Source organism: Bufo gargarizans, chromosome 3 (assembly GCF_014858855.1).
Source record: "Bufo gargarizans isolate SCDJY-AF-19 chromosome 3, ASM1485885v1, whole genome shotgun sequence".
Lineage (NCBI taxonomy): Eukaryota > Metazoa > Chordata > Amphibia > Anura > Bufonidae > Bufo > Bufo gargarizans.
The window spans coordinates 344,741,744-344,769,603 of record NC_058082.1 but is presented as its reverse complement, the minus strand read 5'-3'; the positions used below and the strand labels follow the sequence as shown (position 1 = coordinate 344,769,603).

Here is a 27,860-nt window from a genome sequence, read left to right as displayed (position 1 = left end):
GCATTTGGCATCCATACACTATATATTCCCCTATATCAAAGTGACCATTACAGAATGGAGACATCATTTTACAAAGTATTCTAGTCACACTTTATGCCAAAGATGGGAACTATTGCCCCATCTTTTTTTAGATTTCCCTGGGTATGAAAACATACTAAAATAAAAATAACATAAAAATAACGCTTCATGTATCACCCAAAAAAGGGGCAACAACTATTTCCATAAGCAAACGGATAACAGTTAGAGCTCTCATGGTCACATAGTCAATCAGGACTGAACTGAAGCAAAACTTTTACTGTAATAGCAATATTTTGGAACAGTTGTCTCTGACAGCACATATAACTGTTTCCAGCTTGGGGATCTGAAAAAGACATAAATATACGGCCCACAATGTGATGGAAAGGAGCTGAGCACTGCAGCTCTGCAGACTGGTAGTGCCAGAGCTCCCACTCCACAGTACAACTACAAATCCCGGCATCCTCTGCGCCGAGCGGCGGCTGCTGATGACGTAACAGTATCGCGCCGCGGTCCAGGCCTTGAGGTAATCTGCTGTGTAACGTTTAGAGGCCGGGCTTAGCAGTCAGACTACCGGGAAAAGAAAGGAGGAAAGCCGGAGCTGTGAGCATGGAGTATCTGATCGGCATCCAGGGCCGCGACTACGTGCTGGTAATGGCGGATACCGTGTGCGCCAACAGCATCATCAAGATGAAGCACGGTGAGTCCTCATGTCCCCATCGTGTGTGCACCTGAGGGGGCTTAGAAGCTAGCCTGGTTACTACTGCTGCCACTGGGGGCTTGGATGTCCCTGTTCTTAAAGGAATTGTCTGCAAGAATTATATAGTCACTTTTTTTTATTACAGATGTTTCATGTGGAAAGCAATGCAGATCAAGAAGGGGCAATGCCACTTTGTGCTCCAGTCCTAGCGATCAGTGGGGGCCGAGCTGGGTCTCAATGTAGAGAGCAATCCTGAGCCCACAGACTTTCAGTGACGTGACCACTGCTCCATTCAAACAGGGGACACCGGACCCCCAATCAGTCACTTACCGCCCAGCCTGTGGTCATTCTGGATAACCCCTTTAAAGGGAACCTGTCACCTCCCAAATGGCCGATGCGGCTAAAGCTCAGAAAACGTTGTATAATCCCCTGCCGGCGCGCTTCTCTAGTCATGCTTGAAGTCACAGGGGCAGCGGCCTCCTTGCTTTAAGTCACGGTAACCACGCCACCTTCGCTGCCCCTTCGCTGTGACTGACAGCGCTTATGCAGAGAGTTCAGCAAAGCCAGCCGAACTGCCGGCTGTCAGTCCCTGCGAAATGGCAGGTAAGGGGGCCTGGCTACCGTGACTTGAACCTCGGAGGCCGCTGCTCCCTTGACTTCAAACGTGTGGAGAAGTACGCCGGGCAGGGGATAAAACTGCGTTTTCAGTACTTTTGCTGCATCGCCCTTCAGGAAGAAAGGCATCATCAGAAACACACTGCTGGCTACACGCAGGTACTGCTGGCGGCTTGGGATGGTTTTGGGAGGTGACAGGTTCCCTTTAATTTCCCATGTCTAAAGGCTCCTTGTGGGACCATCATAGATTAGAGGTTGTGCACCTTTAGGGGGCAGACCTGTAAGGGGAAGCAAGTTTAGGCTACTTTCACACTAGTGTTTTTTGCTGATCCGTCATGGCTCTGCAAAAAACGCTTCCATTACAATAATACAACCACATGCATCTGCCATGAACGGATCCGGTTGTATTATGTCTTCTATAGCCATGACTGATCAGTCTTGAACACCACTGAAAGTCATTGGGGACGGATCCGTTTTCTATTGTGTTAGAGAAAACGGATCCGTCCCCGTTGACTTGCATTGTGTGTCAGGACGGATCCGTTTGGCTCTGCTTCGTCAGGCGTACAGCAAAACGCTGCAATAGTCCTGACGAAGGGGGTAATCCTGCCCCAGAAACGCGTTGACTATACTGTATAATAAAAATCTCTTAATACCAGACACTTCAATTCTGAAGTTTATTCAATCAAGGTCTAGGCAGCGCCAAAGGGGTCGGCAACGACGTTTTTACAGGTTATTAATTTGTAATGATAGGCTGTGAAGTCACAGTGCCTTTAAGTATGAACAGCCATATCCATTTTAGTTCACACCTTCATTTTGTATTTAACGGGATTGTTTGGTAGAATAAAAGGGTCAGAATGGGTTATAAAACTTAAAGGGCTTGTCTAGCCTATTGTATTGATGACCTATCATCAGGATAGAGATGATAAAATAGAGCAGCACTATAGTACCTTATGGTAAGGATATCAGGAATGCATCAGCCAGTCCAGGGCCCCAGATCCATAGGGGTTAAAGCAATAGTCCTCACAGAGGTAGACGGCAGCATCTCCAATCCAACAAGCTTTGATTCACAGCATGGTGCATGAGGCAGCACACACATTCTTGGGACAGCAACAGTTTCGGCTACATATTAGCTTGACAAAGGCCAAAACGTTGCTGTTTCGAGATTGTGTGTACTGCCTCATGCACCATGTGTGAATCAAAGCTTGTTGGATTGGAGATGCTGCCGTCTACCTCTGTGATGACTATCAGGATAGGTCCTCAATATCAGATCAGCGGGGGTCCAACACTGGGCACCCCTGCTGATTAGCTGTTTGACGAGGAGGCAGCACTTTATCCCTGGTCATCTCCCCTGTACCAGCAGTATAGAGTAATGACAAGTACTCGCTCCATTCAGGTACTTGGCATTACACTGCACTTTTGAGACGAAGTGCAGTGTAAGGCCTCATGCACACGACCGCAATGTTTTTTGCAAACCGCGGATCCGCAAAAAACGGAAGGTGCCCGTGTTGCCTTCCGCAATTTGTGGAATAGACCGGGCGCCGGCAATATAAATGCCTATTTATGTCCAGAGCCACGGATGCGCACAGCACGCATCTTTTGCGGCCCCATTGAAATGAATGGGTCCGCATCTGTGCCGCCAAAACGGCGGCTCGGATGCGGACCCAAACAACGGTCGTGTGCATGAGGCCTAAGGCCTCATTCACACGTCAGTGCTTTGGTCAGTGATTGTGAGCCCAAACCAGGCATGAAGCCTCCACAGACATGAGGTATAAGGGAAAGATCTGCTCCTGTTCTGTGTTTAGAGCCGCACCTGGTTTTGGTTCAAAATCACTGACGTGTAAATAAGTCCCCTTTCACACGAGCGAGTTTTCCAAGCGGGTGTGATGCGTGAAGTGATCGCATTGCACCTGCAGTGAATCATGACCCATTTATTTAAATGGGTCTGTGTACATGAGCGCTTTTTTTTTTTTTTCACGCATCAGTTCTGCGTTGCGTGAAAAATGCAGCATGTTCTATATTTTGCGTTTTTCACGCAACCCTGGCCCCATAGAAGTGAATGGGGCTTCAGTAAAAAAGGCATTGCATCCGCAAGCAAGTGCGGATGCAATCCGTTTTTCACTGATGGTTGCTAGTAGACGTGGTTTGTAAACCTTCAGTTTTTTTTATCACGCGCGTGAAAAACGTATCAAAACGCTTTGCACCCACGTGGAAAAAACTGAACAACTGAACTCAATCGCAGACAAAACTTACTGAACTTGCTTGCAAAATAATGCGAGTTTCACTGAACGCATCCGGACCTAATCCGTCACTCTCGTGTGAAAGGCCTAAGGCATAATGAAGAGGAAGCAGCGGTCGCATGGAGTGCCACCTCCTCAGACAGCTGATCGGCAGCGGTGCCAGGTGTTGGACCCTTGCTGATCTGATATTGATAACCTATCCTGACAATCAATCATTGTCATCAATATAAACGGCTGGACAACCCCTTTAAATAGGCAGTATATACTCTCACTGATCCCTGCCGTTGTAGTTCCCATCCTGACAGACAGAAAATGCCCTTTCAGCCAGATGGGTCACTACTGTGGCCAGTGATTTTAATATATTTTTAAACCATTAGCTCCTTTTCTAAAAATGTTATCCTGCCCTTTGTAAGACTGAGGTTTGTGCGGTGTAGAGTAAAGCAGGCCGTATATTTTAGGGTTCCATTTGGGGCCTTCGTTGCACATCTCATTTAAAGGAGTTTTCCCAGATTTTACTAATGCTGACCTATCCTCTGATCGGTGGGGGCATTGGCGCTTCTGTGAGTGCCGCTGCCTTCTCTTAGCTTTTTCTAGGCCAGTGACGTCCACGTTCATCTGTCACGTGGCCTAGGAGCAGCTCAGCCCCATAGAAGTGAATGCTTCTGAGCTACGATACAAGGCACAGCACTGAGAAGGCTGTGGCGCTCACAGGAACTCTGGTTCCTTCTCAAACAGCTGATCGATGGGAGTCCTGGTGTCGAACCCCCACTGATCAGATACTGATGATCTGTCCTGAGGATAGGTCATCAGTATTAAAATCTGGGAAAACCCTTTTAAACAGACCACATGCCCTGCCTGACATCTGCTGCCGTTGAAGAGTTGGGAGGCATCCACGCTTAGATGTACTGCCAACTTCTAGTCCATATCAGCCGTGCTCCTCATTCTTTAGGCCATTGCTACAATGCTGAGCGGAGGAATACATTGTACGGATTCAGTACGGTGCTGTGACTCCCTGTATAAATCTGTCACATCATGGTGTTAGAAGTGAAAGTGAAAGAATCTAGAAACGTTCTCCGCTTCCTGCCTTCTCTTCACACCCGTCATCTGCAAAAATCACCAAACTTCTCTTATTTGCATTTTCACCCTAATTGTTTCTGTTATCTGTATTAGGGTCCATTTACACGTCTGCAGAATGGGTCCGCATCCGTTCTGCAAATTACGGAACGGGTGCGGACCCGTTCATTCTGTATGGGGCAGGAATGGATGCAGACAGCACACAGTGTGCTCTCTGCATCCGCATTTTCGGAGCGCACACCCAATCTTCCGGTCCGTGGCTCCGGAAAAAGATAGAACATGTCCTGTTCTTGTCCGCAATTGCAGACAAGAATAGGCAGTTCTATGGGGGTGCCGGCCGGGTGTATTGCGGATCTGCAATACACTAAGGACGTGTGAATTGGACCCTTATAGGGGTTGGCCAGCCATTCTGTTTTTAAGTGTAACTGTTGTTTTGGTTTATTTTTGATTTAATGCAGGGACAGGGATGTTAAAGGGCTTCTGTCTTCAGAAACATGGACCTTAAACGTCCATCAGAGTAATAAACCCTTGACAAATGAAGATCATGGTTCCATCGGTGTCTGTGCCCATATTCCAGAGAGTCACAGTTTTGTAATATGCAAATGAGCCTCTAGGAGCAACGAGTACAGTGCAGTTTCATCTTGCTGCTCGCTCCTCTTCATGCTGCTCCCGGGGTGAGCCTTTGTGTTGTACTGTGCCTGCACTGGCCACTGAAATGAACCGCACAGGCGCCTGACTTTTGCAGACTTCAGAGCCAGGCAGGCGTGATGACTTCTTCACTGCCTGTCCCTGTCAATCAAACTGGTGGGGGTGCGACGTGAAGAGGAGCAGGTGGAGCCTCTGGGAGCAGCAAGACGAAAAGGCACTGCCCTCATTGCTCCTAGAGACTCATCTGCCTATTACAAAACTGCTAATATCTCAGGAATGTGGGCACCAACACTGATGGACCATGATCTTCAGCTGTCAAGGGCTCATCTCTCTGGTGAGACAGTTTTAGGTCCATGTTTCTGATGACCAAAGCCCTTTAATAATTTCACCCCCATTGAAGTAAAGGTGTACGCTCAGGCCAGCATGAATGTTTGCAAGAAGGTTGGGAGGAATGGGTGAACCTATGGGATCAGCCTTAGACAGCTCTGTGGTAAAGTAAGACGTGTATGACCATGTACTTAGTACCGCAGTTAAATGGTCTATAAGATTGACATTTTTACCAAAAACACATGTCCTCTAGTTACACGTGTTATCACTTGGATGGACAAATTCCAGTAGGCCAAGAGTTGGGTCTGGTCTACAGAGTTGCCATAAGCTGTACTGCTGTTGGGAACAGCACTTGATGACTGTTGGTGGTCGTTTTCCCACCATGTTTCTGCTGCCCTGTAATGATGATTTCAGTCTTGAGATTGAGAGTTGTCTTGTCGAACCAATAATTAATACTTTTTCCCCCAACAGATGTAGACAAAATGTTCAAGATGAGTGAGAAGATCCTTCTCTTGTGTGTGGGAGAGGCTGGGGACACAGTGCAGTTTGCAGAATACATTCAGAAGAATGTACAACTATACAAAATGAGGAACGGTGAGTTGGAGAACTATGAATTTTAGGAAATGTAATAGTCATTTATAAATGGCTGTGAATTGCAGTCAAATGATGTGATTTGGTGCAACATCTGAGCTAGGGCTGCAGCTAACGATTATTTTAGCAATCGAGTATTCTACCGATTATTTTTACGATTAATCGAGTACTCTAATAAGAAAAAATGAATTAATAGACTGTTTTCCTTTATAAAAACTCATCAGACCCCCTGCCATCAGTCCCTAACACCCTTCGTTCCCCCCTTTGTTCACTCGTGTCCCCCACTCCGTGTCTCACCAGTGCTCGCTTCGTCCCCCACCGGGTGCCATCAGCTTCGTTCCCCCACCGGGGCCATCAGCTTCGTTCCCCCACCCGGGTGCCATCAGCTTCGTTCCCCCACCCGGGTGCCATCAGCTTCGTTCCCCCACCCGGGTGCCATCAGCTTCGTTCCCCCACCCGGGTGCCATCAGCTCGTTCCCCCACCGGGTGCCATCAGCTTCGTTCCCCCACCCGGGTGCCATCAGCTTCGTTCCCCCACCCGGGTGCCATCAGCTTCGTTCCCCCACCCCAAGGCCAGGCGACACGGTCCATGAAAGCTCAGCCTGCCCTCCCCCTGACACCTGGAGTGCACAGCTTCATTGGTTGCTATGACGCTGTGCACTCCGGGTGCCCGGCCTTAGTCGCACCCCCATCCCCTCGGTGTCACCAACTTGGGTTTCCAGCAGGGGCGCCGCTGACACTCCATCGTTCCTGCGCTGCTCTGGGCATGACGTCACACAGCACGTCAGGTCACGGCATGCGTACGTCAGGAGGTCAGTGCAGCACAGGACCATGGACGTGCTGTGGAGTGTCTGGAGGCCCCCCTACAGTGCCTAGTCACTACCGCCCGGCTAGCGTGTTTTTATATATTGGTGGTCTTATAGTAGTTATCTTGATGTATGTAGGTAAAGTTATTTAATGTGTCTGGGCCATATACAGACAAAGTATGGTTCTTAGTCTTGAAAATTACTAGAGTGTTTTTACATTTAAGAGAATCGTCCTTTCTATTCTGTAAATCTTTTAACAAAGCTGTCTGAGCCTACAAACATTGTATTAAAGGGGTTGTCCACAATATGAAAAACATGGCTGCTTTTTTCCAAAAACAGCCCCACACCTGTCTAGTCATTGTGTCTGGTTATTGCAGCTCAGCTCCAATGGTTCTTAGAAACATTTTCTGCAGACTGCTTAAGCGTGTCTGTACTTATGCGGTTCATGTGACCGCTGCAGCCACTCATTGGCCCCAATGGTGACATGTCGTCCAGTGATGTGACACGTCACCACTGTGGCTAGTCATTGGGGAGACCTGGGAGCTGCAGAGCTGGCATGACAGCATTAGAGCCAGAATCCGGCAGCGGAGATCAGGTACAGTGCGTTCGGAAACTCTTCAGACAGTTTCACCTTTTTCCCATTTTATGTAGCAGCATTGTGCTAAAATAAAAAAAAAAAAAAAAAGGTTTTCACCCATCAATTTGCGCTGAATACCCCATAATGAGAAAGTGCAAAAAGAATGTGTGCGAAAACTTTGCTAATTTATTGAAAGGGAAAAGCTAATCCTGCATTGACATAAGTATTCAGACCTTTTATTCAGGCTATGAGCTGAGCGCTGTGATTGGCCAGCGCTGCAGCATGGGAGAAGGAGGCGCTGGCAGGTTACCCTGGGTTGAGCCTAACTATGAAGATACCGGAGGCAATAACGGGAGAACGGAGCGGCGCCCAGGTATAACAGTAAGTGCAGGGGGCGCCGCTCTACATGCTTGTATAGTTACTTTAGAAGTTTTATTCTGGTGAAAGGTCCTCTTTTAAGGGCATTCACAGAGTTGTGACTATGTGCTTAGGGTCATTGTCTTGGTGGATGGTGAACCTTCGGCCCAGTCTGAGATCCAGAGCGCATTGGTGCAAGTTTTCATAAAGAATATCTATGTACGTTTCTCGATACAGCGTTCCCTCAACCCTAACCATTCACCCTGTCCCAGCCACGTAAAAACACCCCCACAGCATGATGCTGCCACCCCCATGCTTCGTTGTATATGGATGGTATTGGGCAGTGCCTGGTTTCCTCCAAACATGATGCTTATAATTGGGGCCAGATAGTTAAATCTGGGTTATATCAGACCAGAGAATCTCAGTCTGAGAATCCTTCAGGTGTTTGTTTGTTTTTTTTTTATTCTAGGAGAGCTTTTACGTGTCTTTTACTGAGATGAGGCATCTTTCTGGCATTTCTGCCATAAAACTCAAACTGTTGGAATTCTGCAGTGATGGTTGACCATCTGGAAGTTTCTCCCATCTGCACGCAGGATCTTTGGAGCTCAGCCAGAGTGACCATTGGGTTCTTGGTCACCTCTCTTGCCAAGGTCCTTCTCTCACTTTTGTACCCTTCTCCAGATCTATGCCACCTGTCTCTGTAGGCAGTTCTTTTCCCTTTGTCCTATGACAGCACCAGCAGAGAGGATCCTCCGCCCAGGACAGGAAACCCACAGATATTTAAGAAGGATGGGCCTCTCCATTCCTCAGTGGTTTTCCTGTCCTGGGAGAGGATTCCTACAAGCTGTCTGCTAGTGAGTAGTTTCTCTCCATGTTATTTCGCCGGCTGGGCTGGGGAGCGTGCCGGGTGAGTTTCCTGCTACGAGCTCCATGAAGATTGTGGAAGCGGCAGGGTGTCATACCTTAGAAGCCTCCTGAGGATCCCTTTTTTTTTTCTGAGGCAGGTAGCGCTGGGCACTTTCGGGCAAGAGGAGGAGTTTGTAGAGGAAGCACCTACCGTCTGTAGTATTGCGAGACCACAATTAGTCAGGAAGCGCGATACATTGTCTCCTAGTGTGCTGGAGTGCGGGATATTGGAATTTCTGGCCGCACTTAAGCCCAGCTAGAGCTGCCTGTGGATCCTTGTTAGGAAGGACCAGATCCAAGACGTGTATTGGACCTCTGGCAGCGTGGAAGACGCTGGAGAGGCACAGAAGTACCCGTCTACCGCTGCACCTTCAGTATGGTTAGAGGGTATGTACGGCAGGTGGTTCTTTCCCCTTTTTGACATGTGGGTTTATGATGGCATATTGTCTTTTAGGATAAACCCAGGAAGGTGTCGGCTAAGGCAAAGCATAAGGAGTGTGGGATATGTAAAGCCAATGTTCAAGTGTATGAAAAAACTGATTAGAGAAGAAGTGGGTAATTCCCTTAAATCTAAAAAAGAAGCCCATAAATCAAAGACAGATCTCCTTCTGCACAGAATTATTTGGACGTCTAAAGTTCAGATGACAATACCTTGGTGGTAGAAAGTGGGGATGTTCTATCCAACTCGTCCTCGGTTGAGTATAGGGGTGGCAGACCGTTCTTCCCCATTTAGGACATTGATCAACTTCTGAAAGCTATTAGAGCTACAATGAATATTGAGGACCCCAAGGAAGTGAGATCAGTACAGGATGTAATGTTTGAGGGGTTGGAAGGCAGAAAAACTTTTTTCATTCACAAAAATGTTGAAGCTATGATAACAAACGAGTGGAAGAATCTGGATAAGCGCAGTCTTATTCCCGCGTCGGTTAAGGGCAAATATCCCTTTGACGCCGTGGATTCAGACTGGAATTCAAGTGTCGTCCCCCCCCCCCCCCCCCCAGAATTTTTTTTGTAACAGGCGATGCGGTAAAAGCAGGAAAAAAACTATGTTTTATCCCCTTAGCACACTATTTTCGAGTCACTCTTCAAGTCTAGCTAACCGCGCCCCCTTCCCTTCCCCTTTGCTGTGACTGACAGCGCTTATGCCGCACAGCCGGCTGTCAGTCACAGGAGAAGGGGCAGGAAAGGGGGCGCGGTTACCTTGACTTGAAGCAAAAAGGCCGCTGCCCGCTTGACTTCAAGAGTGACTCGAAAATAGCGCGCTCAGGGTATGAATTTTTTCCCCCCTGCTTTTACCGCATCTGACTGCAGGAAGAAAATCATCATTAGAAACACACTGCCGACTACTTGAAGGTACTACTGGCAGTCTGCAGTGTTTTTGCCGCTGACAGATTCCTTTTAAAGGGTAACTGTCATATTTTTGTTTTTTTGCTATTTATTAGAGCTAGGCATGTATACCTGAGTTAGTCTGACAATGATCTGTACTTACCTTATAGCTTTCATTAATATCCTCTGTCCCTTTCCACTGCTCCCTTAAGACAGTTGCTATGGCTTGTCTGTCTCTGGCTAAGAAGACAGGAAGACAGAGGGGCGGTCCTTCACACTGCATGCCTGCAATAGGCTTCAGAATGAGGAGGAGTGTCTCTCAGTAATCCAATCTGATTGGCTGGCAGGGAGCTGCTGCTACAGCAAGTGTGTATGGGAAGTGAGGGAAAGCAGTTTTGGCCTCGGAGAACTGGCAGAGGAGCCATCTTGAGAAGGTCCTCATATTGTAAATGTTTAAACAGCTGTAATTAAGGGAAAAACTCAAGGAAAACAGTGGTTTGTGAAGAAACTGAAGATTGCTTTATGCATAATGCAGCAGCAATAACATGTTAAAAATGATTTTTTGATGAAAACATGACAGTTACCTTTTAAGAGTGGCACTGAGGATACAGGGATGTCTGAGGCATTTTCAGTTATAGGTTCTACCCTTTGGGATCTCCATAGCTCCTCGGCTCTTCACAAAACTCGTAGCGGAAATGGCAGCCCATATAAGATAAAAGGACATCCTGTTTGTGCCATATCTGGACGATTTCTTAATCGTAGCTCAGTCCGAACAGACCTGTCTCGCCCAGATGGAACAGGTGATCTGCATTCTGAACTCTCTAGGGTGGATAATCAATGCAGAGAAGTCCAAAATGGTTCCTCAGAAGGTTTAACAGTTCCTGGGCATATTACTGGACTCTCAGGAATCTTTTCTGCCTCGAGAGAGTAAGGTCAGTAGTAGATCTGCTTATTCGGAATCCTTCTCTGTCTATCAGAAAGGGCATGTCAGCTCTTGGAACTCTAGCCTCCTGCATTCCAGCGGTTCCGTGGGCTCAGGCTCACTCCAGGAGCCTTCAATAGGAGATTCTCCAGACATGGTCAGGATGGGGAGAAGAGTTGGACAGGAAGATTTCAATTTCCAGAAATACATGCAGTTCCCTAAAATGGTGGTTTGATCCAGACAATCTCGTCCAGGAAGTTCCTTGGAGGATTGCGGACCCAATAGTAGTGACTACAGATGCCAGTCCAGTTGGCTGGGGAGCTCACTTCCAGGGCAGGGTTCTGCAGGGCCCTTGGGACGGGTCAATATGTGCTGCACTCCACAAGAACGCTATCTACTTTGTGGGCAGAGAGAGCGGATGCGTCTATCCACGATATTTGCAAAGCGGCTACCTGGTCTTCTGCTCTAACCTTCTATAGGCACTATAGACTGGACCTCTCTTCTGTTTCTGACCTTTCTTTTGCTCATAAGGTCTTGCAGGCTGTTATCCCACCCTAACTCTCTATCTCTGGGATCTCTCCTGGAGCTGTCATAGGATGAAGAGAAAAATGACAGTACCCTTATATTCGCTCCCTTTGTTATGGTGTTGGTGATGGGACTTGGTTATGGTGCACAGGGTGTAAATGGGAAAAAAAAGTTTGGATGAATTAAACTTATGGATTCGGATAGATCAGAAGGATGAATATCGGGGATGCTTTCTTTCGTCTCTGAAGACCACTGAGGAATGGAGAGGCTCCTCCTTCTTAAATATCAGTGAGTTTCCTCTCCTGGTGCTGTCAGGGACTCTGGAAAATCAAATTACCGGTAAGAGTAATAATCATTTTCCTCCTCATGGCTTGGTTTTTGCACTGATATGCATTATCAGCTGCGACACAGGGGTGTCTTTCCAAATTGTATGCAATCAACTGAATTTACCACAGGTGGACTCCAAGCAAGATGTAAAAAAACATCTCCCAAATGATCAAAAGAAACAGGAGGCCATAAGAACTGAATATTTATGTCCATGTGACATTTAACATTTTTCCTTTTTAATAAATTTGCTAACATTTCTAATCCTGTTTTCACTCTTTCATTATAGGGTATTGAGAGCAGAATGATGGGGGAAAACTTGTTTTTTGTGTGTGGTGTGTGTGTTTGTTTGTTTTTTTTTTTTTTTTTTTTTTTTTTTTAGTGCAAGGCTGTAACATAACAAAATGTGAAAAAAGGGTCTGAAGACTTTCCAAATGCATTGTATGTATGATTACTGCTGGGCATTCTATAGAAAATGTTCCCGGGGGTGAACAGCCTCTTGAATGATGCAGATTTGCTGTAGCTTTAGAATTATTATAGTTATATTTTTCCTATTTTTGTTTTAGGCTATGAATTGTCTCCTACAGCAGCAGCAAACTTCACCCGTAGAAATCTAGCTGACTATCTGAGAAGCAGGGTGAGTTAGCAAGTATTTTATGACAAGCTTTTATGTCCCGGTGTATTCCATAATTGGAAGATAGGTGAACTTATCGTGAAGTGTACAGGTCAGCGGTTTAAAGCTGCAACCACTCCAAGAAGGGGCATGCTGTATAGACAGACTGTATTTTAAGCCACAGCAACTGTCCACTCAATGGAGCTAAGCCATGAGTGGGTCTGTGGCATCTAAAGTGAGCAACCGTGGCTCATCTCCGCTAGGGTGTTCGGTACTGGGTGGAGTCAGTACCCGCCATTCTTATGATACCCTTCTAATGACTGGGAACAATGGAACCATCTGTCGCAGCTTTGATGCTGAGGTTAACAGCAGTACCTAAGTAGTTAAGAGGGAGGACTTTCCCTTTGTTAGGCTACTTTCACACCTGTTAGGTGCGGATCCGTCTGGTAACTGCACAGATGGATCTGCACCTATAAATGCAAACGCTGGTATCCGTTCAGAATGGATCCGTCTGCATTATTCTGTAAAAAATAAATAAAAATCTAAGTGTTAGTCAAACGGATCCGTCCCCATTGACTACCATTGTAAGTCAGGACGGATCCGTTTGGCTCCACATCGCCAGGTGGACACCAAAACGCTGCAAGCAGGGTTTTGGTGTCCGTCTCCAGAGCGGAATGGAGGCGGAACGGAGCCAAACCGATTCATTCTGAACGGATCCTTATCCATTCAGAATGCATTGGAGCTAAACTGATTCGTTTTGGGCCGCTTGTGAGAGCCTTGAAACGGATCTCCCAAGCGGACCCAGAGACGGCAGTGTGAAAGTAGCCTTACCCAAACCCTCCTATAACGTGATGGGTGCTGGTGGGTTGCCTAATCAGTTCTACACACAAGTATTGCAGTGTATTAACAATCACAAGGTGACAACTGTTACAACCGAGTTCACACGGGCGAGATTTCCGCAAAGGTGCTATGCGGGAGGTAAACGCATTGCACCCGCACTGAATCTGGACCCATTCATTTCTATGGGGCTGTGCACATGAGCTGTGATTTTCATGCATCACTTATGCGTTGCGTGAAAATCGCAGCATGCTCTATATTGTGCGTTTATCACGCAACGCATGCCCCATAGAAGTGAATGGGGCTGAGTGATAATCGCAAGCATCCGCAATCGGATGCGGTGCGATTTTCACGCATGGTTTCTAGGTGACAGTCTATTCACTGTATTATTTTCCCTTATAACATGGTTATAAGGGAAAATAATAGCATTCTTTAATACAGAATGCTTAGTAGGTGGTCAATTGAGGGTTAAAAAATTATTAACTCACCTTCTCCTCTTGATTGCGTAGCTGCCGGTCTCTTCTTACTTCTTTAATCATGAGCTGCCGGCTAAGGCCTCTTTCACACGGGCGTCCTATTTTTGGCCCGGATAAGAGGCGGGTGCGGGAACATGCGTGATTTTTCTGCGCGAGTGCAAAACATTGTCATGCGTTTTGCACGCGCGTGAGAAAAATCGCTCATGTTTGGTACCCAAACCCGAACTTCTTCGGTGTTCTGTAGGTTGTATTATTTTCCCTTATAACATGGTTATAAGGGAAGATAATAGCATTCTGAATACAGAATGCATAGTAAAATAGCGCTGGAGGGGTTAAAAAAATAATAATTAATTATTTAACTCACCTTAATCCACTTGCTCGCGTAGCCGGCATCTCTCCTGTCTCTTTCTTTGCTGATTGTAGTCAAGGGCCTGTGGTGACATCACTCCGGTCATCACATGGTTCGTCACATGATCTTTTACCATAGTGATGGATCATGTGATGACCGGAGTGATGTCACCACAGGCCCTTGACTACAATCAGCAAAGAAAGAGACAGGAGAGATGCCGGCTACGCAAGCAAGTGGATTAAGGTGAGTTAAATCATTTTTTTTATTTATTTTTTTAAACCCTCCAGCGCTATTTTACTAAGCATTCTGTATTCAGAATGCTATTATTTTCCCTTATAACCATGTTATTAGGGAAAATAATAATGATCGAGTCTCCATCCCGATCGTCTCCTAGCAACCGTGCGTGAATATCGCACCGCATACGCACATGCTTGCGATTTTCACGCAACCCCATTCACATCTATGGGGCCTGCGTGGCATGGATTATCACACCGCAACGCACAATATAGAGCAGGGATGTCAAACTCGTGGCCCTCCAGCTGTTGCAAAACTACAACTCCCATCATGCCTGGGCATACTGCAGCTATCAGGGAATGCTGGGAGTTGTAGTTTTGCAACATCTGGAGGGCCATGAGTTTGACATCCATGATATAGAGCTTGCTGCAATTTTCACGCAACGCATAAGTGATGCGTGAAAATCACCGCTCGTGTGCACAGCCCTATAGAAATGAATGGGTCAGGATTCAGAGCAGGTGCAATGCGTTCACATCACGCATTGCACCCGTGCGGAATACTCGCCCGTGTGAAAGGGGCCTAAGGGTACTTTCACACTTGCAGAGCATTCCGGCAGGCAGTTCCGTTGCCTGAACTGACTGCCTGATAAGGCAAACTGTATGCAAACGCATGTCATTTTTCTGACTGATCAGGATCCTGATTAGTCTGAAAAATGCCTGATCAATCAGGATCCTGATCAGTCAGAAAAATGCATTGCAATACCGGATCCATTTTTCCAGTGTCATCAGGCAATACATTCCTATGGGGGAAAATGGTGGATCTGGCATTCAGGCAAGTCTTCAGTTTTTTTCGCCGGAGATAAAACCGTAGCATGCTACGGTTTTCTTTTGCCTGATCAGTCAAAATGACTGAACTGAAGACTTCCCGATGCATCCTAAACGGATTACTCTCCATTCAGAATGCATGGGGATATGCCTGATCAGTGTGACGGAACTCTATGCCAGAAAAGAAAAACGCTAGTGTGAAAGTACCCTAAAGGACCTGTGGTTAGCAGTAAGAAGAGACCGGTAGCTACGCAATCAAGAGGAGAAGGTGAGTTAATTATTTTTTAACCCTCAATTGACCACCTACTAAGCATTCTGTATTAAAGAGTGCTATTATTTTCCCTTATAACCATGTTATAAGGGAAAATAATTCCATCTACACAACACCGAACCCAAACCAGTACTTCAGTGAAGAAGTTCGGGTCTGGGTACCACAGTCAGCGATTAAAAACTGAACAACAGAACGCAATCGCAGTCAAAACTGACTGCAATTGGGTACCTACTCGCGCGGGTTTGCCGCAACGCATCCGGACCTTATCCGGACACGCTCGTGTGAACTCAGCCTTAGGGTGTATTCACATGACCGTATGTATTTTCTGGTTGCAAAATGCGGATCCGCAAAAAATACAGATGACGTTTGTATTGCATCAATTTGTTTTGCCGATCCATTGCAACAATGTTTTCTGTCCCAGAAACGGACAAGAATAGGACATGTTCTATCTTTTCTGAGGGACTGACATTCGGATGTAGGCCGCACACAGAGCGTTTTCCGCATTTTTTGCTGAACCGTTGAAATGAATGGGTCCGCATCCAAAATGCAGTTGTCTGAATGGGGCCTTAGTGAGACTAAAAAAACTCTGTAAACTTTAATAGAAAAAAATAAAATTTCTCAAGAAAAGAGAGTTTCCCTTATAAAATGGTTTCTTATTAAAAATAATAAAAGGATATATCATTGGTATCTCTGCATCTGTAACAACCCAAACTCTAAAATGTATCTATCTGTATTTACTATCGTCCTAATCATACTGACCCAGAGAAAACTAAGAATGATGGACGTAAATGACCGCAGGACCTGCACCTATAAATGTACCCATATAACAAGACGTCAGTTCAGAAGGTGACTCGTGGTTGGAGCGCCATAAATTGATACATTTGGTCAGATTAGGCAGCAAATACAGGTTCTGTGTTTATCCTCCTGTCCAAAGACAGGCTGCTGTTTTGGGAAGAGAAAGCATGCCTCTCGTACGCCCTCCCACCCAACGTTATCTAGCTACAGTTCAATGTTCTTCTGGTGCTCACATGACCCCAAGAAACAGATGGTGCAGGTAAAGCTGTGATTTTTAAATATCCTGTCTCCCATGTGCTGAAATCCATTTGCTATACACACCGAAAGTTAATATCGCTAACGAGGGTAATTGAATACGCGTTTTGGCAAACACATTTAGCAGGATGTGACATGGTGCCACGTTCCTCTCCTTTATTCACAGTCATAGCTGCCCTCCCCCTGTCCCCATAGAAGACCTGTTTTGCCCCTCTCTGTCTCCACTGTGCCCACTCTCACCCCACCTGTTCCAGATGGGCAACTCAGTAGGGGGACACTGACAGAGGCAGATGTGTTTGCATGCCGGAGATGCAGCTCTGTGCCACTGCAGATGGTGATGCCTGGGAGGGAGTGGGGTGTGTAAACTATTGTTAAAGCTCACGTAGTGTTCATGGTTCCTGCTGTTCTAAGTCTACAGCCGCTGACACAGCACAATGTAGCTGCCTCCAACCCTCTAGATCTTTACGTGTGCTATGGGGTAATGCACTCGTTTCATCATATAAAACTGGTCAATCTTGGGGGGCTGAAAAATAGGCACCTAGGTTAGTTTGGAATTATTTTAACTGAATAAGCATCCATTTCCAGCATGTATCATCTGCTATATTAGTTTGACGTGATCACCTGCACGTTGTGGAAAAAACGAATTGTGTCCTCATTGGATTGTTATTTGAAACTCCTTTCCTAATAATGAAACGTTGAATTAACATTTTGGTTATATCCCAAATCATGAGTAACCATGTGTCTCGTTGCTCTAACAATAAGGGCTCATGCACAAAGCCATAGTTTTGGTCCATATCCGATCTGTGGTTTTTTTTGCTGATCAAATGTGGACCCATTTATCTCAGTGGGGCCACAAAAGAGGTGGACAGCTTATCCGTTTGCTGTCTGTTCTGCAGCCCTGTATAAAAATCTCATGTTTTGTAGACAAGAATAGGAAATTTCTGCAGGAGTTAAAAAAAAAAAAAATAATGGCAGCATGCACTCGTCTGGGATCCGCAGACAGAACATGGATCCTTTTGAAATCAGTAGGGCATATACAAATGGAAGCAAGCACTACTTGGTTAATGTTCCAGACCAGACATGCCCATTAAAGTTTATGGGTCTGTGAAAACCATAAGCAGCACATCGATCTATGTTTGGTCTGTTTTTCATGGACCATTGCTACTAGACCCTTTTTTGGCCTAGAGGTGCATGTAGATGACACATGGAACAAAAATGGGCACAACCCAGAAATCTTTACGGAAAAAAAACTGACATGTAGTGTGAGTGAGGCATAAGGGTAAACTTTTCAAGCCCTGCATGTCAGAATTTTGGTATTCTCAATTACAAAATAGAGCATTGAGTTTTTGGGCCTAATTCCACAAAAGAGTCTGCAGCATTTTGAAATTTCACTCCACTCACTCCAGTTTTGGAAAGTGGGCACCGTTATTATGTAATGTTAATTTAACCCGCTCTGGAAGTCCAGTCTTTAAAAATGGCACCAGCCTGTGGGCGCCATAGTCCCTGGGTTTCTGCTGTTATAAACAGCAGACACCCAACGGTAAACGGTGAGAAGGCTGCGGCGCTACTGGAGCGCCGCTGCCTTCTCAAGCAGCTGATCGGTGGGGGTCCCGGGTGTCGGACCCCTGCCAATCAGATGATGATCTGTCCAGAGGATAGATCATGACTTTAAACAAAGCGCAGAACCCCTTTAATTCCAAATGGGGTGAAATTTGGAAAATTGTTTTCCAGCTGACCACTACATCATATGCAATATAAAAAATTGTGCCCTTGGAAAGCACAACTTGTCCCGCAAAAAAAAAAAAAAGTTGTTACTCTGGGAATCGGGGGGAGTAAAAAGTGAAGGCTCAAAAAATCACAGGGTGCTGCAACTTTTAAAGTCACAAAAGTTGTCACAATCTTACATTAGTAAAGACATGGTATAGAAAGTGGAGTAATATCTCAAGACAGAAAAGATGCACCAAAATGTTCAAACATTGTGCGACATCTGATAAATTTGGTGCAAACTACAGCGACGTAGACTTCTTTAAAAATCCCCCTAAAAATCTATTAGCTCTTCATGGAGTGAAATTAATGTTTTTCTGTGGATCTTTAATGCCAGGGCTGTATTAGCAGCTCCGGCCTCGTGCACGCTCATCGAGCCTGACTCTACCTCTAGTGCAGTCGTTTGGATGTGTCTTTCTAACCAGTGCTGACACAGTTGCAGGATCACAGGTGTAAATTCCCCAGCCCCTAAGTGTCTCTCTCTGGGGGATCTGACACTGAGACAGCGTTGCTATCTCGCTCCTCAACAGAGACGTGCTAAGCAGCGAGTACCTGCTGAGCGCCGAGGAACGGTAGGATCAGCATAATGTGCTCCATGCAGACTTTCAGGGGTCTCCATATAAAGTTGAAAGCTCCAAAATAACTATAATCAAACTTTTTATAAAGGAATGGTTTGTTAACGTGACAGCATTTTTCTACATTATTTTTTATTTGGTGTGTTTTGGGCATAATGGGGAAATGAATTCTGTTTTGTGCTTTTACTCTTCTTTAAGTCTGTTGATGAAGGACGTTGTTCACTTTGGTGCCGGATGAAGGATGAGGTTCCCTGACCTGTGGTTCAGGAGGCACATGTAGCTTTTGGGTCCCTGCATGCAGTATCCTACCATTTGTACACCAGTAATCCCCATCATTTCTGAACTTTGTGGTTAGAGCTAGATCAATGACTGTTAACACTACCGTAAAGGTGGCCAAACATATTACATTAATGTTCCCCAAAGCCGCAGATTTCGGCAGGATGGACCAACCACCTTATGTGTGTTAGGGCCACCGTACACATTCAGTAGCTGACAGCTCCACCTCCGCCATACACATACACATTTGTCTCAGCCAAACTTTTATGTGTATTCAACGGGGACAGGGTAGAACAAAAGGAATCGGGTGAAAATATTCACTTCATTCCCCCGACATCATCTATTGGGAAAAAGTCGAGAGCTGACGCTGACAGCCCAACCCGCCAATACACTAATGTGTATGAGGGGCCTTTAGACTTCTGGCCAATGGTGGGGGGTTAACAAGGATTATAATTGAATGCATGTGCCCAGCTTTAGAGGTATATCAATATCACTTGACTTCTGATCAGAGAAGCTCTAGCTTTCGCAGCCTCATCTGTACTTTCCTTTGCCAGATCTAGCATTTTATAAAGTTGATATAAATTCAGCTTGATTTTCACACTTGTTACAAGTCGCCTACTCCAACCGTTTAGGGATGATTTTGTTTATTGCCTCTTCTCTATCTGCATATAGCGAGCACACTGATCGCTATGCCTTTTACATTGCATTAGCAATGAGGCAGGGATGTGCCAACTTTTGACCTAGGTTGAATAACATTATTGTGACTTTGCGCCCGCCCTCGTGTGTCGCTTCCTGCTGTGCTGGTTTCTTCCTGTACACTCCCCGTTCTCTCTTTCCCCCCTTTTGTTACTGTCATTGCCGCCAGATGTCTCTCCGCTGTCAGTCACCACCCCTGTGCAGTCTCGCCGTACGGCATGTCTCTTGTCACCACCACACCACTGGAGCTGAGAACTTGGTAGAATTTCACGCTCTGCTAAATCCAAACCGCAGCTCAATGTTTTAGAAAATGATGGGATTCAGAGGCTTGGCTGTGTATTGGATTGCAAGTGTATAGGAATAGCACATTTGCCTGGTTCATATTGTAGATCTATTAAATACGGCCTGTTCCCCTTAGAAGCATGCATAGCTGTTGCCAGATTTCTGAAGATTGACGACCTCCACACATGACAGTAGTGGTCATCTATTGGTCTGCCAGGGTACAGTCCAATATGGACAGCACACGTATCACTGCAGTAGCTAGGTTTGCCATTCAGAAATCTGGGAGAGCCATGTGAGCACTGTTGGGGGTGCTCTAATGGAAATATGACTAGCCCATGGCTTTCCCCAAAAACAGATGCAGATGAAAACATTGAATCCAGTGTTTAACAACTTGACGGCGAAAGGACAGAAAGATTTCTAGTGGCGAAGCCAACCTTTATGTATGATGATATACATTGAGACTGTGGGAGTATGGATCCTGCGCAGGATACGGAGTCTTGGGTCAGCAGCCTAATGCTTAACTGTTTCTGGTTTTGAATGGGTAAAACTCTGCCAGCTCATCCCTTGTGCCCGAGCGTGTCAAGAGGAAGTCTGACATGGTAACTGGCACAGATGTATTGGTTTAATTAAAACTGCCTCACACCCTTTTATTTATGCCTGAGCTTCTCACACATGCAGAAAGCTGGCATCTCGAGAGTCGCACAAACCTTTAGCGAGACATCTCCTGCACCGCTCTTTAAACACTGAGAGACCCCCTCCTCCCCATCCCTCCTTTTGTTAATTGTGGCTGCGTCTCGGATGTGTAGGCATAAATAAATGTTAGAGCGACTAATTAAATTAAAGTATTTGGGGTGCACTGACTAGGACTGCAGCCTCTTCTGCCCAGTGCCTGGTCATCCGCACTACTGGCACGTGCTTGGGTCAATCTGCTGTCTGCACAAAATGCATATAGCACACACATGTCTTAAATCTCTATGTTCACTTGTTGTTGTGTTTTTTTTTTTTTTTTTTTTTTTTTTTCTCATTTAATTGTATTTAACCCTTTATGTAATTACTTGATAAGTTTTTTTCATAAGATAAGAGAGAACCTTCATCTCAGTGTGGTAACCTAATGTTACAGGAAAGGGCCCTGAGATGTTTATTTTGAAGGGGCTTTCTTGGATCAGAATATTGATGGTCTATCCTCATGATAGTCCATCAATATGAGATTGGTGGGCTCCCAACTCTCATCTTTGTCCCATTCACTTTAATAGGACGAAGCTGCAGTATCCTGCATTGTGGCTACTAATTGGTCCGTCTACCTGCACCCAGTCTAATCTGTACAATGAAGATGGTGCTATGCGCACACAAGGCCTGCGGCACCTTCAAATTGATGATCCCAGGTTCGCAGTCGTTGTTAGGTGCTAATGTAGGAAACATCAGTTACATTGGTTGCTGGCTAAGATGTTCCATATCTCAGCCAGCAACCAATATGGCCGTACACATTAGATGAGTATCTGGGGTGTTTTGCTGGACCCACTAGCATCTATGAGAGATAAGCTGCCACCGCAGGTGTCTGGCAGCAGGAATAAGAGAAGCTGTCACCTGAGGCTACTTTCACACCTGCGTTCGAACGGATCCGATCATAATAATGCAGACGGTGGCTCCGTTCAGAACGGATCCGTCTGCATTATTACTTAAAAAAAAGTGTGAAAGTAGCCTGAGCGGATCCGTTCAGACTTTACATTGAAAGTCAATGGGGGACGGATCCGCTTGAAGATTGAGCCATATGGTGTCATCTTCAAGCGTATCCGTCCCCATTGACTTACATTGTAAGTCGGAACGGATCCGCTCGCCTCCGCACGGCCAGGCGGACACCTGACCGCTGCTTGCAGCGTTCAGGTGTCCGCTCACTGAGCGGAGGCTGAGCGCTGGGAGGCGGATGCATTCTCAGTGGATCCGCCTCCACTGAGAATGCATTAGGGCCAGACGGCTGCGTTCAGGGCCGCTCGTGAGCCCCTTCAAACGGAGCTCACGAGCGGACACCTGAACGCAGGTGTGAAAGGAGCCTAACATGGTTGGAAATGAAGTGGGTATAAACTGCTCCATTTTTCTGCTTGATGCTACGTCCAGGCGGTGTACAGGGTATATGGAGCATTTCTGACCATCAGAAATATTCCTTATTGCTACATTTCTCAATCTTCCAGTCTCCTGGCCTTCAAGAACAGGCAGCAGTCCAAGACCTGATTTCCCAGTGGGTAGAACTGGAACAGTTCAGTTATGATGCATGTAAATCAGTCTGTATTGCATGTAATAATCCCAATCCATGTCTCTGCAGACTCCTTACCATGTTAACTTGCTGCTGGCTGGTTATGACGAACATGATGGACCTTCCCTCTATTATATGGATTACCTAGCAGCTCTGGCAAAGGCACCTTTTGCAGCTCACGGCTATGGAGCCTACCTCACCCTCAGCATCCTTGACCGCTACTATAAGCCAGGTATGATGAGTTGTACAACTTTCCTCATTTATAAAAATGATCTTCAGCTCCAAAATACAAAGTGTGGCATATAAGGAAAGTGTTTATATATATATATATATATATATATATATATATATATATATATATATATATATATATATATATATATATATATATATATATATATATATATAACTCTCTATCTTGATATATTTTGACTTGAAAAAGGTTCTGTGAGAGAACCGAAACGTTGTCTTATTTGACGTGTGAATAAAACTACACATTTTTTCTATACTTCAAGGAGTGCTGCGGATTTTCTTCATTATATATATATATATATATATATATATATATATATATATATATATATATATATTTTTTTTTCCTTTACAAGATATTTTGTATATGGTATAACTCTATATATTTACGAAGATCCCCTCGTAAGTATAGTGTTCTATAAGTCATATACAAAATATCTTGTTAGTTAAAGGGAATGTCACCAGCGGCCTCCCGATCCAGCTGTTTGCATAGACATATAGCTGTGGTTCATCTGATTTAAAACGCCATTTTTCTTTTGTTGATCCAAGGCTCCATTCTCAAGCTATGATACTTTTCCTAATATGCAAATTAGGGCTTTGGTGCAATGAGGGCATCATTATTGCTCTTGTTGCACCCAAGGTTACCTCCTTTCTGTGCGCAGCATCGGCCATCTCTATTGATTGATGGGAAAGCAGCGAGAGAGCGGCTGGCCACAGAAAGGAGTGGAGCTTGGGTGCAGCAAGAGCAATGATGATGCCCTCATTGCACCAAAGAAACAGTTTTAATCAGGTTAACCACAGCTATGCAAACCAAGGAGGTTGCTGGTGACAGATTCCCTTTTAAAGCAAATTGATATTTCAAAGCCAATGATTTCTATCTCTGCTGCTAAATGTTAGTAAATTTTTTATGTTCATGACTTGAGGGAATGCGGGACCTGGAGGTAGCAGAGCAGAGTCAGTTTAGAGAGGCTGCTTTGCAATGCAGCCCTCCAAACATGTTCTAGCAGTGCTGAGAAGTTAGTGTGATGACACCCACACCTTGCTGGGGCACAGAGTGTAGAGTACCCCCTGGTGGGACCTAAGTATCACCTACACCCCCTTTCTCCAGTGCCTCTTTCGCTGTCATGCTGTCAATCATCGCTTGTCTTTAGCACCCTTTGGTTGCTGGTCTTTCTAGCGCGGAGCTGTGTAAATGTTTCTATACTGACTTGAATGGCAAACTACTTGTATATTATTAATATAGAGGAGTTATGAATGAAAACCACAAATTGGATAATTGATATGTCTGTATTCCCCTGTCTTATGCTTTTTGCACATTTGCTAGTACTAATATTTTTATTATGTTTGCATAGTAACATCAGGCAGAAAGTACAGAATTTCTCACTATGTGCTCCGCAAGTGATTGTAATAGTGTGCCGTAGGGTTTACATGTCAGAGGGTAACATTGTTGGGGTTTCATGGCCTGGGACCCAGATATTTCCTCAAACGAATGGACTGTAGCCTTTGGTAAAGTGTCTGAACCCCTCCACTAATGCAAGGTTTCCCTACAGACAACAATGTTGCATGTGGTGTGGTGTAGTGAGGAGAATCGGGGGCTCCACGCCTAATTAGGGGTCCTGTTGATAGGTGATACATATCCTTTGTGGGACAACACCTTTAAAGTTGTTTCTCCTGATACTGGAACTTTTCCTGGCATGCGGATTACTCAACAGGTTGTGCTCATCCCACTTTATTAGTAGCTGTACTAAAAAACAAAGGAGCTTAAATCAATACCACTCAGCATGAAGCTGATAGTAAAGTCAGCTGACCCATCCGAAAGCCACTCATTATAGCCCGGGGTGGCGAATGGAGATAATTCGGTAGCTCTCGGAGGGCGGCACTTTCCTCCCAAGACTGGAATTCTGTCATGCCTCCCTCACCAACATGACTAATTGATTAGCTTTTAAGTTATTGGGAGGATTTGTCACATATGGAACATGTTTCTTTCCCATGAAGGTTATTAGAAGGGGTGGAACAAGTTTATTGCTTTTTTTCCGAATGTGTACACTTTATTACGGAGACAGACTTGCGGTTTCCTCTGAAAGAATTAGGGTCAATGCTCCCAGTCTTTGTCAGCTACCTATGTAGAAGAATACTTTTTAAAAGGATCCTGTCCCTGCAGACCATCTAAGGCTGGTTCATACAGGAACTAACAAGGGCTAAGGCTGGCCATATTTGTAAGATTCCTGTTGGCCACAGCTGTCTTTCTTGACCCCCTGAATGGGGGGGGGGGAAGAATCACTGGGAAGTTAAACTTAGTGGCTTATCTTCCCAGGAGGCAAAGGTTCTAGCATGTTGAAATCAGTCAGCCCATTGTTAACCTCCCCCAAAATCTTACATCAAGGGAGAGTGGACAGCCCCCAATAAAGATGGTCAGACAGTCCCGCCAAAATCAACTGGTTTGACTGCAATACATCTAATGTCTGTGGTCATCTTTACAGTCTGTAGTCCAAATTAGGGTTTCATAGATTGCCTTTTTACATAGTGTCACAGTGCAGTTCACTGTGACAGTTATTCCTGCAGGCTGGCTGCATGCGTACTGGCTGCAGGCTGTTACCTGTGTAGGCTGGTTGCTTGGGGCTGCGTGCTGGCTGCGGTGTCAGCGAACTCACCTGTGTATGTTTCTCTCCCCGGGTCTGTATGTTTGCTGTGTCACGGGATCTTGGCTTTCCCCGTGATGCTTCTGTTTGTCAGTGTCTGGTTTGGTTGTGCTCTGGCGTACTGGCTGCGGGTGTCTCCGTGCTTGCTGGTTCTGTACCTGCCTGTCTTGTGATCTGTACTCCGGTTCTGTTGGGGTTAACTTCCCTGATCTGTGCCTGGGTGGGGCTTTCCAGGTGCCCTTGTTATCCAGCCTTATCCATCTAGTGGCTGTGGGACTGGTGGTCCGTTCAGTCTTGTCAGTGCCTGGCTACGTGTAGCACCTCACTTCTGTTCCTGGGAGTTCCAGTTACCCTCCTGCGTGGCGTCACCTGGTTTTGCATTGTTGGTCTTTTTTCTGCTGTACCTGTTCTGTCATGGTGTTTCATGTTATGTCTTGTACCTGTCCTGTGTTATGTTATGTTTCTGGTCTGTTCCTTGTTCGCCTAGCAGTGCGTAACTGCATCTGATAGCCTGGCAGTGCTTAACTAACTGCTTCTGTTTGTTTGTCCTATGTCCTGCCTTTGTGAGAGGGTCCCTGGCTTCCCCGGAGGGAGAATCCCTGCTCTGTGTGTATCCCTAGCCTGTTCTGTGCTGTGTATCCCTAGTCTGTGTTATCTCTTGTTGAGCCGTTGCTCCTGGTTACGTGTCTGCTCACTTGTCTACGCTTCCTGCCGGTACCTACTCGGGTACCTCCTGATCTGCCACTGACTCTGGGATTGCTCTGGAGTCAACCCTGGCAACTACCTACGGCTCAAGTCTATCCTCACCATCTGAGGCTCTAGTGAATACCAGGTACTTGCTTAGTCACACCCCTCCAGAGTATAGCCAGTTAGTGGCACAGTGGGTCCACACCCGCTGTTCCGTGTAGCAAGTGCCTGTGCTACGTCTGTATATCTTGTTGCAGCTCTTGCAATATGCTGCTGCTGGTCTGTGTTGCCGTGTTCTGTTTCCCTGACGTCCCGGAGGTCTGCCTTGGACTCCCGGCACGTGACACATAGCAAGACATTTTTTAATTAAAGGGACCAGAAGACACATTTCCACCATTCTTGACTCCTAGAAGACTGTGTGATATCAGTCGCTGGAGGTCTTCAGTTTAGCACAATAGTTAAAAATGTTTATAAAATTCCATACACTTTTATTTTTTAATTTTTTTTTTTTTTTTGTCTACATCAGTGCCACTTGCATTTTTTTGAAAGGGGTATTCTCATCTTCACCCTTTTTCACATATCCACATTAAAGAAGAACTTCCACAAAAACGTTTCTCTAGCCCATTACACAGGTACATTATGTAAATTGTGGTGAAGGTAATCTTTTTACTCTTTGAGAGTTATCTGCTTTCTTATGGTCATCAGCATGCATCATGTGACCTGACTCTCCAACTGTCTGGACAGGAGGTCACTTTCTCTGTTTCTCTCATAAGAATGAACAGTGTTCAAGTTCATGGGGATGGGCCATGTGTGTGTTAGGACCTTAACAATTTACAGCTGATGTCGGGCTAAGAAAGGAGAACAAGTCTGTTTTGGCCTACAGCTATTCTGTTTTAAACCACAGCAGCTCAATGATCAGTACTTAGATGAGGTACGACAGTCCTCCTGCCTTTCTTTATGACTTTCTGGTTTATGTTTCATTCTAGATCTCACGCGGGAAGAGGCAGTAGAGCTTCTAAAGAAATGTGTCGCAGAGGTAAGAAAACTGCTTAAAGATGAGTGTAATGTCACAAAATCATGGTACTGTCCCTGATGGCGTAGCAGTCCAGATACTGGTTACATGTGCAGTTTTGTGGACTTAATGAGGGGCAGGGGCTGCATGACATTACTCCTGAGACCAGGGCTTTTTAGTATCATTATGAAATGTAATAGAACGCTTTGGATTGGTCCATCTCCACTTTTGGCCGGCTAAAGATACAAAATTGAAATTTCACTGATCGTCAGTAATCATTGTTTTTAGACAGATCGTCACCAGTCCCTGGGTTTAAAATATATATATATCTTTTTTTATTTATTTATGAGAAACTGTTGAACATTTTGTCCATTCTTCAGCCAGTGGTAGAACAATATCCTCCAGTATTTGAGGGGCAGAATGCCCTCCTTGCTCCTAGTATTTTCTTACAAGCCCCGTCATAATATTTGTGTTCACCTGCATAATCCTATGTTAATAGCCCACTAATTTTAGCCCTTTCTGGCTCCTTTGCATTAATTTAATTACTTTTAGCACCTTTTTGAGAAGGAGCTGCTTACTTACGCACACCTTTTTTTTATGATTTGTTTTTGTCTTTCAGCTCCAGAAGCGGTTTATCCTGAGCCTTCCTTCGTTCACTGTGCGGGTCATTGATAAGGATGGGATCCATGATTTGGAGTCTATTCCTGCATCAAGTGTATAATCTTTCCCCGCCTGTTGCGTTCATTTTTTACCTGTTGATTTCTACCACTTTTGAAAACTTGTTTCAAAAAATCTCCCAATAAAGTGTGGGGCTGCAAAAAAAAA

At 45.4% G+C, this 27,860-nt stretch overlaps 1 protein-coding gene across 1 annotated transcript; it reads left to right on the top strand.

Annotated features, from left to right (window-relative positions):
• Positions 1–514: 514 nt before the first annotated feature.
• PSMB2 (proteasome 20S subunit beta 2) lies at positions 515–27,860 on the top strand. The gene is made up of 6 exons (XM_044287635.1): positions 515–715; positions 6,088–6,210; positions 12,517–12,587; positions 22,515–22,677; positions 27,010–27,059; positions 27,655–27,860. Exons 1-6 carry the CDS (start codon positions 625–627, stop codon positions 27,754–27,756), a joined length of 600 nt encoding a protein of 199 aa, XP_044143570.1. The 5' UTR covers positions 515–624; the 3' UTR covers positions 27,757–27,860.